Source organism: Macrobrachium rosenbergii, chromosome 16 (genome assembly GCF_040412425.1).
Source record: "Macrobrachium rosenbergii isolate ZJJX-2024 chromosome 16, ASM4041242v1, whole genome shotgun sequence".
NCBI classification, from domain to species: domain Eukaryota; kingdom Metazoa; phylum Arthropoda; class Malacostraca; order Decapoda; family Palaemonidae; genus Macrobrachium; species Macrobrachium rosenbergii.
In genome coordinates, this window is record NC_089756.1 from 10,236,945 (window position 1) to 10,251,127 (window position 14,183).

At 40.4% G+C, this 14,183-nt stretch overlaps 1 protein-coding gene across 2 annotated transcripts in view; it reads right to left on the bottom strand.

Annotated features, from left to right (window-relative positions):
* The window catches only part of LOC136847086 (thiol S-methyltransferase TMT1A-like), a 55,126-nt gene extending 41,484 nt beyond the window's left edge, over positions 1 to 13,642 (bottom strand). The window contains exons 1-2 of one of the 2 annotated variants that reach the window (XM_067118388.1): positions 13,119 to 13,560; positions 8,528 to 8,573 (exon numbers count right to left, since the gene is read on the bottom strand). Coding sequence is in view for 1 of the 2 variants with exons in the window: in XM_067118387.1 (XP_066974488.1) it covers positions 13,119 to 13,234 (116 nt within the window). In the remaining variant the exon portion in view is untranslated. Of the gene's footprint in view, positions 1 to 8,527; positions 8,574 to 13,118 lie in introns of both variants that reach the window. The other variant, XM_067118387.1, reaches the window with a different exon arrangement.
* Positions 13,643 to 14,183: the final 541 nt, after the last annotated feature.

Sequence of the window (14,183 nt, forward strand, 5' to 3'; positions counted from 1 at the left end):
TCAATGGGGATCATAGTAGCCAGTCGTCCAGATATAAACAGATGTTTGATCCCCATGAGATAGAGCCATCTCACTACAGGGGCAAGAACACGGGTGACTACTGTACTTGTGGAACTGTACAGAGGCCAACACAGAGAGCCCTGAACTGAAGGACCTTGCCCTGGAATACAAACTGCAGATACTTCCTTGAGCCTGGATGTACTGGGACTAGGAAGTACACATCCTCCATGTTAATCATTACCATCCAGTCTCCCTGATGAATGGCTGACAGGATTGAATGGTTCGTTTCCATTTTGAACTTGGTGGTCTGCACAAAAAAGTTCAACGCACTGACGTCTAGGACTGGTCTCCAATCTTCCGACGTGTTGGGGATGATGAAAAGACAGTTGTAAAACCCCTCTGTGCTTATGTCTCCAAGCCTTCTGAGAAGGCTATTAACCCTTAAACGCCGAGCCTCTATTTACAAAAACATCTCCCGTATGCCGGGCGTTGGGTGAGTTAGCGCTAAGCGGAAAAAAGTTTTTTTCAAAAATCACAGCACGCTTAGTTTTTAAGATTAAGAGTTCATTTTGGCTCCTTTTTTGTCATTGCCTGAAGTTTAGTATGCAACCATCAGCAATGAAAAAATATCATTATCATATATAAATATTGAAATATATGACAGCAAAAAAATTATTTATATATAATTTTATACAAATCGCGCTGTGAGCAAAACGGTTAAAGCTAACGGGTTATTTTGTTTTTCTTTGTATTGTACACTAAACTGCGATGATTTTGGTATATAAAAAATTGTAAAACGATCAAAGCAACACAGAGAAAATATTATCACAAAATGATGCATGAATTCGTAACGCGTGGACGTAAAAAAATGTTTTTTTCAAAAATTCACCATAAATCAAAATATTGTGCTAGAGACTTCCCGTTTGTTGAAAAATGAAGCTAATTGATTGAATATTACTAGACTGTAAGTGTTTTAGCTTACATTTGCAGTTGAAAGTCGAATTTTTTCTATTTATCGTGATTTATATGAAAATATTTCAAAACTGATAAAAGCTACAACCATGAGTTATTTTCTGTTGTATTGTACATGAAATTGCGCACATTTTCATATATAAAACTTTATGTAACGACTAATATAAAATGGTGCAAATATTATGACAACGAGACGAAAGAATTTCTGAGATGTTCGGCCGAGTTACCAAGCGACGTAAGGAAAATTTTTTTTCAAAAATTCACCATAAATTGAAATATTGTGCTAGAGACTTCCAATTTATTGCAAAATGAAGATAAATGATTGAATATTACTAGAATGTAAGAGTTTTAGCTTACAATTGCATTTTTTTACCATTTCGGTCGAGTTAAAGTTGACCAAAGGTTGAAATTTTGGCAGTTATCGTGATTTATGTGAAAATATTTCAAAACTGATAAAAGCTACAACCATGAGCTATTTTCTGTTGCATTCTACATGAAATTGCACACATTTTCATATATAAAAGTTTATGTAACGACTAATGTAAAACGATGCAAACATTACGACAGCCCGACGAAAGAATTTCTGAGATGTTCGGCCGAGTTACCGCACGCAGACGTAAGGAAAAAGTTTTTTTTTCAGAAATTCACCATAAATCGAAATATTGCGCTAGAGACTTCCAGTTTGTTGCAAAGTGAAGGTACATGATTGAATATTACTAGAATGTAAGAGTTTTAGCTTATAATTGCGTTTCTTGACCATTTCGGTCGAGTTAAATTTGACAGAAGGTTGAAATTTTGGCAGTTATCGTGATTTATATGAAAATATTTCAAAACTGATAAAAGCTACAACCATGAGTTATTTTCTGTTGTATTCTACATGAAACTGCGCACATTTCTATATATAAAACTTTATGTAACGAAAAATATGAAACGGTGCAAACATTACGACAACGTGACGAAAGAATTTCTGGCGGACGTAAGGAAAACGTTTTTAAAAAATTCACCATAAATCGAAATATTGTGCTAGAGACTTCCAATTGGTTGCGAAATGAAGATAAATGATTGAATATTACTAGAATGTAAGAGTTTTAGCTTACAATTACGTTTTTTTACCATTTCGGTCGTGTCAAAGTTGACCGAAGGTTGAAATTTTGGCAGTTATCGTGGTTTATATGAAAATATTTCCAAACTGATAAAAGCTACAACCATGGGTTGTATTTTGCTGTATTTTACATGAAATTGCGCACATTTTCATATATAAAACTTTACGTAACGGCTAATATAGAACAGTGCAAAAATTACGACAAAATGACGAAAGAATTTATGAAATTTTCGGCCGAGTTACCAGCGGGCGTAAGAAAAAGTTTTTTCAAAAATTCACCATAAATCGAAATATTGTGCTAGAGACTTCCAATTTGTTGCAAAATGAAGGTACATGATTGAATATTACTAGAATGTAAGAGTTTTAGCTTACAATTGCGTTTTTTTACCATTTCGGTCGAGTCAAAGTTGACCGAAGGTTGAAATTTTTTGTAGTCGATGTACGGTACGTCCACTTGGCACCCAACAGACAATTTTAATCAACGTATGATACGTCCAGTAGGCGTTTAAGGGTTAAGCTGATGGGTGAGGATGTCAAAGGCAGTTTTTCCCTGAACAGCATGGCATAGCCCTCTTGTAGGAATTTTACTACCCAGGGTTCTGCATTCCTGGTTTCCCTTTTGTCCTAAAACTGGAGAAGCCTGGCTCCTACAGGGACACGGAGGACCAAAATCTGAATGCGAGAGACTGGTTTGGAGGATGACTTCTTGGTTGTCCAGACTGAACGCAGATTCAAGCGTGGGCAGGGCTGAAACTTGGTTCTTCCACCTCGAAAGGGCTGCTGTTGCAACGGGGAGGCAGTTCTCGTGCTAAATAAGACCGAAGTGCCACAGGTTGGTTCCTTGGCACGCCTTGTTGACTGCAACAAAAGGTCCTGTGTTGACTTCTTCTGTAAGTCAGATGTGATCTGTTCTATTGTATCTCTTGGGAATAAAGCTGACTGATTTGGTGCAAACAGGAGAGCCGATCTTTGAGAAGGAGTAACACCTTTGGAGGTAAGGGTACACCAGAGTTCCCTTTTCTTTAGAACCCCCATGGAGAATAAGGTAGCCAGCTCCTGGGAGCCATCCCTAATGGCCTTATCCGTGCACAAGACTACTCCCACCCAGTCCACAGCAAAGTCCTCTTGAAGTGTACTACAGTCTTCTGTTTTCTTGGCCAATGCCGCAATTGTCCAGTCTAGGGAACTGAATACTTCAAAGACTTTAAAAACATCTTTCACAAAACAGTCCAATTCCGAAAACATAAACATAATCTTAGCGGAGTTAAGAGCTTGATCTCAGTGTTGTGTCCACAAGGCTGAAGAAGTCCCCTTGGGAGGAGGCAGGAACTCCCAGGGAAGGCGCTTCCCCAGTGGAGTAGGGCGAGTACCTCCTTGGCGACAGACGGGAAGGAGGTGCACTGAAAACCGCTTTACCCAGCTACCTCTTTCCTGCTAACCAACTGTCAACTCCTGCTAATGCCTTCCTAGAGGATGAGGAGAGGACCATCTTTGGTAGTCTGGAGGCCTCTACTGGCTATCTCATCATGAAGGCCAAACCAGGTGATAACAGGGCCCTTGAAGAAAGTAAAGTTGGATAGCAGAAGAGGAAGTACAGGCAGTTCCTGGTTATCGGCGGGGTTCTGTTCTAAGAGTGTGATGATAACCGAAAACTGCCACTGACCAAAAATCGGCGATCTTGGTGCTTTTTCGGCAATTTTCGGGGTTTATCGGTGCCGAAACGTGCCGATTTTCGGTTATCGGCGCTTCTGTTAGGTATGTATCGGCGCCAATACCCAATTATCGGTGCCGTTAAACAGAAATCGATGATTTTCGGCACCGAAAATTGCTGATTTTTGTCGCTAGACAAGCACTGTAAAACCGGATCGCCGCTAACCGAGCCCGCTGTTAACCGGGGACTGCCTGTACCTCAAGAGGGACGAATACGCTGACGTAGGATGATCTTGATGAAAGGTTTCTTCGTCGGCTTCCTCATTTGACGTGATGGGAGGAGGCGCTAAGTCTGCCTGATCCTGAGTAGCGGCAAGTTGCTTTTGTAAAAGCTCAAGGATGTTATCCAACTGCCGTTGGATAGGTGGTCCCAACGAAGGATCTGTGACGGCAGGAGTTTGAGGAAACATCAGAGGGCTGGTGATCGGGGAGAACACAGGTAGAGGTGTAGAGGGCACAGGTTCAGAAGCAATATCCGATTTCGGAGTAGAAACCTGATTAACTAAACCTTTAGCCTTAGCTCTAGCAGCTGCCTTTCTGTCTGTCTCTTTGGAGTCTATCTAGATGTGCTTCCAAAACTTTCAATTTACCCTGATCCTAGTCTTTGCATTCATCACATTCAAGTTCAAACAAGCATAATTGCCCTCTACAATGGCAACACAAAATGTGAGAGTTATACTTAGCAGAAGTAAGTCTAGTATTACAGCCTTTGCTGCAATACCTAATACTAGACACGCTAGAATCTAACATACTAAGTCACAAGTCTGAATAAACTAGCTAAGCTAATAAATAGCACACTGCCAACATGAATGAATACTTCTGCAAAGGAAAAGATACAACCATCCAGCGAAATTCAAGTTATAGCTGCTCAACCAATCACGTACAGTTGTTGACTGGCAGAAACGAATTGGGCTCTTCAGCACTGTTGTACCTATTCTTCCCCGGTAGTGGGCGGGGTCTAGTTACCTACACTAAAACAATAACGCGTTACCGCGAATTTCAAATTTAGAACTGCCGTGGTTAAGTGAAACTAATAGCCATGTAGTTACTTGGTAAGTTACTTACATAAAACTATAGTATACTGTACTGATAAGCAACCTCTTTTCACAAGATTTTAAATACACAATACTGTAAAAGAAAATTATCTCTATGTTCTATAAACAGAATCCTTTTACACTGCTATGCATAATTCTTGGAAATCTTTCGTTAGTTCATAAGAATTTTTTAGCTAAACAGGTTTCCTCCCATACCATTCATAAGCCCAAACTCATATGGTTACATCTTATTCCATGTGAAACCTTGGCAAGCCAAAATGTTGCAGGGAGAAGAGCCCTGCCAGTAAATAAGACTCCGAATTCCAGAAACAAAGATAAAACTTTGTGCATATACAATTTACAAACCATTTATGTCACTTTTAATTGCAGTGAAGAGTAAAAGCAAGATACTGTGCTCGATAACTTTCTCTGCCAAATTGGAGAATGAGAACAAGGGTAGCAGGGACACATATCTATGGCATCATCAGGGATTTTAAGCACCCTGGCCTATGCTTCACCATACTTGCAAAAATATTCTACATAATAACAAGGGACCAAAATCTATCATTCATTACCACAAGCAAATGGGTGACACTACTCCTTCTGTGTAAAGTTAAAAAGTCATTCATTACCACAAGCAAATGGGTGACACTACTCCTTCTGTGTAAAGTTAAAAAGTAACTCACTGAAAAAGAGTAAAAGACTGGTTGGAAAGGTAGTGAAGACAGAGCTAGATTACATGCTTACCAGCAAATACTGGGACCATCAAGAATCAATCTTACGAACTGTTGAATGACAGCCCAGATGTATGGTGAGGCAAGATTTGCCTGGCAATGCCAACTGCCATCATTAATAACCTGAGCAACAAACCGTTGAAGATATATTTTTGTTATCTCATGCATGATGACCCTGATACGGATGTAAATCTTGACCAGTCATCAGCTACAAGAATAATTTTGATAGAAATAAATTTATATACATGTAGTGCCCTTATGGACACAGCTCCCTGGAACTTGGCTTGCAAACTTTATCCTTTTCAATTAGTCCTTTACAGCTCTTACTGGAAATATAATAACATTGTCTGCACTTCACACAAAAAATTTAATTAAACTGGGAAGGCACATGATCCAACATCTTGCATTATCCAGTGATCTAGCTCTTGTCTACAAAGAGGACCAGACTAGCTGATTACCAACCCAGATATACAAGCTACCTGGCAGGGAGTTTGTGCAGCTTGATGGCAGGATTGTTAAAATAAATGCTGTCTTCAAGCTGAAACCCTTAAATAATGCCTGGTTGAAGGGTTCATAGAGTTTCCTTCATAAAACTCAGTGCAAATTTGTGATTCCATTATATGGTGTTCACTGTCAATCAAGTTATTGTAATTAATTTCCAATTTTCATCAAGAATACAAGATCCCACAGCTCAAGAACATATCAGGTTGCATTCAATCCTCTTCAGGTTTATTTGCACCCTTTATCTGCCAATCCAAAAAAATTATGAAATCAGACATTACTAAAGCACTGCAAGAGAGCAGCAAAATATCTTTTCCATTTGACCAGTCACAAAATAAGACTCAATTTGCTGGGAAAGGTTAACAGCTGAGTAAAGCTTTACTGTCAGGGGATTGCCTGATAATTCTCAAGCACGAAATTTAGAGAAACCAAGATGATAATGGAACCTCCCAAAATCCACACATGAAAAAGACTAGGGTAAGGTGGCATCTTCCACAGTAAACTAGGTAAATGTACACGATAGGAACCATCTGCCAGTGACTACAATACTAAAGATGATGGCGAAAGGCCTATTGACAAGAACTCATTATGCAAAAGTTTCACAGAGAATATAAGATGGAATGGTGGGCAGTATGTCAGCTGCTTCTTACTAAACAACATATAAGTTACTGAATGATGTGCCCAGATCTCCAGAGTTGCCTGCACAAACAAGATATTAAAGAAATTTCAACAGAATTACACAACTTGTCCTCAGGTGGGCACCCTCAATTAGGTTTGCCACCAGTTCAAGGGGTAGGTCACTGACACTGGATTGTCTTGGCATGATGGCCATAATCTTTCCTGCCAAGAGTTCTTCCAAGGTCTCTCCCCAACTGCCAAATACCCTACACTAATACTAACAGTGGCCTATAAAAGTGAGATGGAAAGGAAATACTACAAGAATAGGCATGTTCAGGGACTGTCCCCTTAGTCATCACAACAAAATACACAAAGAGAGTACAGTGTTAAAGTATTCAGGATATTTTTTCTTGAAAATGGAGTTGCTACTGTATGGGGATACCATAAAGGCAAAATGACAAATTTTAAATAAATTTGCATTTCTCATAACTAACAAACCTGCAGTCTTAACATAAGGGAAAAGTTCTCTAGCGCCAGCTGGGGTCCGGTTAAAAAAGTTAAAGGGAAATCGGTGGCATCGGGAGATGGGCAAGATGGCGGTTGGTAGGAGGAGAAGCCAACCTCCTATGACCCATCTATAGAAGATAGTGTCAGTTTTCTCTGACCCAGGTAAAATATGAGGGGCTGGCTTGAGGTGGGTAGTGTATGTTAAGACTGCAGGTTTGTTAGTTATGGAAAATACAATCTGATTTAAAATTTGTCATTTGTTCATACACATACTCTTGGAAGGAGGACGGAGAAAGCCTCAGAACCGACTGGAGGTTCAGCTCACCTGGTCTCACTTCCTGGATAAAGATGGGTATAGGAAGGAGTCGTAAGCCTCTGAGCTGTCAAATATGGATTATCTGTCAGTCAGACATCTGGGTAAAGAGACAAAATGAAACTCCTGTTACACTGTGCCTCAACATAGATAAGGAACTAAACTGTTGGAGACAGCAGCACTAAGATAGCATCCAGCCTTCTTGTTGTTTTATCCTCTCTCTCCTTTTAAGAGAGATTGGGTATGAAAAATCAGTCAAAACTAACGGAAAGGACTCAACACTCACCTGTATCTAACCAGTTTCAGCGCATGATGGCTTAATTCTCTCCAATGCCTGCCAGTACAGAAGGAATTAGAAAGAGGGAGGGAGTAGACCAGTCAAACCATTCCTTCTCACTTTCAAAACCAATCATCTTATGCCGCGTCCACGGAGTCGAACTCTGTCTTCAGACTATGTCTTTACCATACAAAGTATGCAAACTCTGACCGAAACTTCATCCAGATGGCAGAGCTACAGGACAGGTGGGTTACAGGCTTTAGGTAATCAATGACACTAATCAGTCGGCAGCAAGTCGAGGCAGTGTGTGGTTGTGGTAGTGTAATGCTTACTCTACAGCTGCAACCCCCCTACCGGCACAGCCAGCTCTTTGTTATTTCACTAAATTAGTAAAAACTCATTAAACAATATTGCTGGTGGGTGCTAAACTAGTTACAAGGGAGAGATTAATGGGCTAATGATTTTGACCCTTTTTGAGGATGTGGAATACCTCGAAGGGACCCTAACCTATATGGTTTAAGTTAGAAATATGTTGAATATTAAAAACAACTGATATCTGATCTAGTAACTACTCATCAATTATTGTGCACTGTCCTTTTACTATCATTCATAGGTAGAACAAATATATTCAGTATAAAACTACTTCATGTATTTTCACTAAATAAGTACTCTGCAAAGACTAAACGTGGCAATTTAAAAAAAAAAAACACAAAAAACAAATGTCTGAAGAGAGAGAGAGAGAGAGAGAGAGAGAGATACCTCAGAGTCAGAATGGTCTTCACCTAAAACCTCCTCAGCAGGGTACCTGCAGGAATGATCAGAAGATTGGTTATCGCTGCTTGGCATATTCGACACAGATGGTCCTGTAGTGTTGCCATCATTTGAAAAAGATAGATAATTAAAACACCACAACTTTGGCGTATATATACCATCTGTTCCACTTCCCAACTTCTTTGACATTTTCATTTGCCTCATTTCCCTACGGTACTGGTTTCTGAGATTGTCTATTTTTTTTCACATCACTTGTCAAAACTTTGAAGCTTTTACTGGTAATCTTATTGGTTATCTCTTTGAGGGCTGCAGCACGTTGGTTTCTATTCCTATAAGAAACACTTCTTACTTTCCACAAACATTCATGTTCGTGCAATAATTCAATTAATTCAATAATGTTATCCCGAGACCAATATGTGTTTGAGTTGGACATGATGAACAGTATCAATCTAAGAAAAAATAAAAAATGTTCTTAACTCAATCAGGATAGAAACAGACTGAAAACTGATTTTGTGTCTGGCAGCGTCATCATTTCATATTCAAAGTCAGAACAAGGGCATTGTTTGTGCCCTCTTTAACAGCAAACACGGACATTTCGTGGTTTTGTCTGGTTAAACTGTCCATTTGCAGACAATGTCTTTGTGTCTGCATTTGGTTAGAAAAAAAGTCCTGCTAGGGGCACTAGGTGAGCTACACAAGTTGTTGAGCAGCCACCATCGGACACAAGGAAAAAGTGTCCAAGGACCTGTAGGCAAGGTGGTTTGGCATAGCCAAGTACCAGCCTTCAATATCCTTTGAACCAACAGGTTCTTTTTGAATGTGATGGAAGGTCCTAGTCCCCTGACAACATGTGCTCTTGCATGCACCAAATTGGCTTCTGGATTTGAGGGAGAAGAGCAGGCCTGTCTAATTACTTCTCGAAGTCAAAAGGAGACAGTATTCTTGGACGCTTCTTTCCTGATCCAGCCTATACTAACAAAAAGCCTTTGACAACCAGGTCTGGGGTGTCTAGTCCTTTCCAGGGAGTTATGCAGTTCCCTAACAGGACACAAAAGTAACTCAATGGGGTCATTACCAACAAAATCTGTTAAAGAGGGGATGAAGAATGTCTCAAATCTGTCGCCATGAACTGAGGGATTTTGGGTTTTAGCCACGAATCCCAGGACAAATTCGAAGGCTACTGACCCCCAAGCCCCTTGTGTGTTTAACATTAAAGGATAGTCCATGTAGTTCGTTTACTCTTTTGGAAGATGCCAAGGCCAAAAGGAAAAGAGTTTTGAGAGTTAAGTTCCTGTCTGAAGAAGCTCTTAAGGGTTCATATGGACTACGTGTCAGACTGCTCAGCACCAATGTTAGGTCCTAATTTGGAGGTTCAAGGTCTTTTGGGGAACAAGACTGCTTAAAACTCTTGAGAAGCATAGAAATCTCCCATGAAGAGGATAAATTCATGTCTTTGAGACGTAGAACTAAGCCTAAAGCAACCCTGTAACCCTTGATGGCAGATATTGAAAGAAACTTCTCCCTACAACACCATCCAGAGAGAACAAAATACAATAAGAGCATCAATGGACTGTGCCAATGAAATGGACACTTTTGACTTGCATACCCTTATGCTATAGCTAAATATATAGGAGACATTACATACTCATTAAAAAGATATTCTTGTTACATTAAACTGTGTGAGAACCTCATAACTGGGATAGACAATGACACCTACTTCTCTTACCTGCCCCTTTCAGTACCAAACATTAGACTTTGATGAACATGTTCCACTTTTTTTTTTATTATTCCAAGTGATCTACTTTTACCTCTTTGGCCACAGTTCTGAAATGGTAATTTCACACAAATTACAATGACTAGCTTCCTTCTCTGTATAATTACTGAAATTCCTTGGGGTAAAGCACAGTACTAATGTAAGAAGTGAAATTTTTCATAAAAAAAAAAAAAGTTCCACCATGAGATAAAACTCTTACCTTTCATAAGGCTGGCATGAGACTTACTCTTAATCATTATATAATTCTTATTCAACTGTATACCTGACAATGGAATAATACGTATGGCTTTCTGGGTCAGGTTAGGCTGGGAGGCACACGAATGGAAAACCTTCCTTCCCAGGAAAGGACCAAGCAACATGGGACACGTTACATTCTCCCTGTATTTTATCTATTGACTTACAGCATTCTTGGTTAGCCCCTAGCCTAGTGAGGACCTAGTTAGGCCAGGAAAGATTAAGTTAGGAAGCAATTCTGTATTATACTTGGTGACTTGAAGCACTCTAGGTTTAGCCCCAAGGCTAGGTGAGGGCCCTGTGCCTAGGGTGAGTTGGAAAGCAGTAGGGGAATTTTGTTAGAATGTCATCTATGTTGAAACATTTTCATGCTAAATAAATTTTTAAGTGATTTATTACTGCTGATGTGCATGAGTGCCGTAGGTTCCCCGCCCCCCAACCCTAAAACCATGGCTTCCCACTGGGTTTCCCCATAGCCTAATTATTGAATAAAGGCCTAGGATAAAACTTTACTTTAGTTGTGCGGCCTGATTCCTGCCAGTCGTTGACCAGGACAGGTTCTTCATATATAAATAGACTTAAACCTTTACTATAATGCCAGGTCCTGACCTAACCAGATCTTACCTACTTAACATAACTTAGGGCAGTGTGCCCTGGCCTGGCCAGGGGGGCTTCACCCCCTTTGGACACCCCCAAAAAGGCCGTAACCTGTCCTGGTCGGCAACTGGTGGGAATCAGGACGCGCAACTACAGTAAAATTTTACCAGGCCTAGGAGCATGGAAAAAAATTGATTTTCAGTGACTGTGATATTTATTAATGCATAAAATCACAATAAAACACCAGAAAAAAATAATTTACTCATGTATTTGATGGCGCGAATGCAAAATGTGGGGTCAAAGTTCCTCGGTGGACGAGTCGGTAGAGTTCTCGGCTAGCACTCTGCTAGGCCCGAGTTCTAGTCTCCGGCTGGCCAATGAAGAATTAGAGGAATTTATTTCTGGTGATAGAAATTCATCTCTCAGTATAATGCGGTTCGGATTCCACAATAAGCTGCAGGTCCCATTGCTAGGTAACCAGTTGGTTCTTAGCCACGTAAAATAAGTCTAATCCTTTGGGCCAGCCCTCTCTAGGAGAGCTGTTAATCAGCTCAGTGGTCTGGTTAAACTAAGGAATACTTAACTTAATGTGGGGTCAAGACTTACGGTAATTCTATACATTAGCTCCGCGTTTGCTTTTACTTTTTAACTGGTTCTTCCTACACTTTTAGGGGTTCTGATACTAGCGGTGCATCTGTTTGTTGTCGGCCAAATGGAATGTCCCTTCGCCGTGTTTAGTACTGGCCCGGGGGGGGGGTGGTACCCATACGTTAACAAGTTATTGCACTTGCCGGACGGGATATGAACCGTTCGAAACAGACATACCCGTGCTCTGTCTTGTGAAGATCGCGTATGGAAACCCCTTATTGGATGGACTTCAGGGGTTAATTAGGCTCAAGTGCCAAAAATGAAAGGTAAATTCATAATTAGCAACCAAAAACTGTAGAAAAAGTCAAGTTATAGTGCCGTCGGCTGCGTGGAGCTACCATATAGGGTAGAACTCTAGGGTAGCTCCGCGTCGCTGACGGCACTATAACAACTTTTTCTACAGTTTTTTGGTTGCTAATTATTAATTTACCTTTCATTTTTGGCGCTTGAGTCTAATTAACCTGTAATTAACCCCAAAGTCCATCCAACAAGGGGTTTCCATACAACCTTCACAAGACAGCACGATAACATCTAACCCCAAAGTCCATCCAAGTACAAACACGGTTTCCATTTGGCCGATAACAAAAAGATGACCAGTATCAGAACCCCTAAAGAAGAAACCAGTTGAAAAGGTAAAAACAGGCACGAGCTAATATATAGGGTAATTCTAAACCGGCTGTCCATGGTGAGCTAGACTGTGGCAATTGGCGTTTTTTTCTATGTTATTTTACTTCCTTTACAAGAATCTAAAGTCATATTTTGTCGGCCAGCTGTAAATATACAATTGACCTTTGAAGACTACACGACTTAAGTACCAAGCGCGGTAACAAGCCCCCCAGGCCAGTAACCAGTAAACACCTCTAGGGTACGTTAGGTTGGTATTTTTATTTACTGGTTACATTTTGCCGACATTAGCTAAAAGGGGGGCTTGCATGCCGCCAGTATCAGAACCCTTCAAAGGTCAAAAGTGTTACAGAAGAAAAAATATTACCAAATTGAAGGAAGTAAAATAACAAAAAACAGGTCAGCTCACCGGAGCTAATTACCATATAGAATTACCCCATATATATATAGTTCTAGCAGAGTTACTTGGAAACGTCCAGGGAAGGGCAAAGGGTCGCCCCACCGGCCAGGTCAGGGTATGGCGTCCAAGGTTAGGTTAGGCTAATAAAAACTGGTTGGGACACTACTGCCTCTGAAATGCCTACTTGGACTACAGTAGTCCTGACAACTTACCCTACATTCACTCTATCTGACTAGGTATTAGAGGCCCACGATGCATAGGCCTCAACACCGACTCTGTAGGCCTACGGTAGGCTGACTCACCTGTGTCTGAGATCTTTCCCTCTTCTATTAATTACCCAGTATATCAGCGCAGCAAAGACAAAATATATTGAGTTCCGAGTGATCCATGATGCAATAAGGTAGTCAATTTCCGCCATGAAAAAACTTTTAGGCCTAAGCACCTGTGCTTTCAGAAAGTCAGCCGTTCACAATACACATAGGCCTGGATCAGCCTCGGTGTTTCTTCTATCTCACTAGGCAATGCTGATTGTTTCTAGTTATGCTATTTAGCATTCCATTCCTATTTGCAACCGTTCACGAGGTATATGTGATATACTGCAATATTCCCCACGATTGTACGATCACCGGTAGTTTCACCTCAGCCTACTGGTTTCTGTCAAAAGGGCCAGGGCAAAGTGAGCAATCGGTGACCTGTCGCAGATGTAAACAAACCCTCCAGGTTGTCACGTGACATGACAGTGACGACAGAGTCTTTGACATTTCCTTTTATATATGTGGGCTGGCAAGCGTGAGCGTTTATACACACACATATACAAACATGTAAGGCTGATTTCATGGATGTTATCGCATTCTTTGCATATATTCAGCCAAGTGTTTTTAATGGTTTGAAAGCAAATCATTTCCATACGAGTCTTGCCAAAAGCAAGCACAGCGCACGTAGAGGAAAAAGCTGACACCATGTCATTTTACTTTTAGGGTGTTCCATGATTTCGATCACATCAGTACAAATTCTGGTTGTATACTATTTTCTATATAAAAGAGTCAGAAAACAGTATAATGGTGTTAAGACAGGAGAGAGAGAGAGAGAGAGAGAGAGAGAGAGAGAGAGAGAGAGAGAGAGAGAGAGAGAGAGAGAGAGAGAGAGAGGTGGGTGGGTGGTGGGTTGCCTGTCGAAATAATGAAATTATCAACCAGAACAATGCCTTAACAAATTAAATCAAAGAAATATATCTCGATTTTGTTCTATAATTCTACTAATAAAACAATTACTATTCTGCTGTATCAGTTCCTGTTGAGTCAGGTTATGAGATCAAAGTTCAGCTATTTCTAATCATCACTCTGATAATGCTGATCACGGATGTTTCA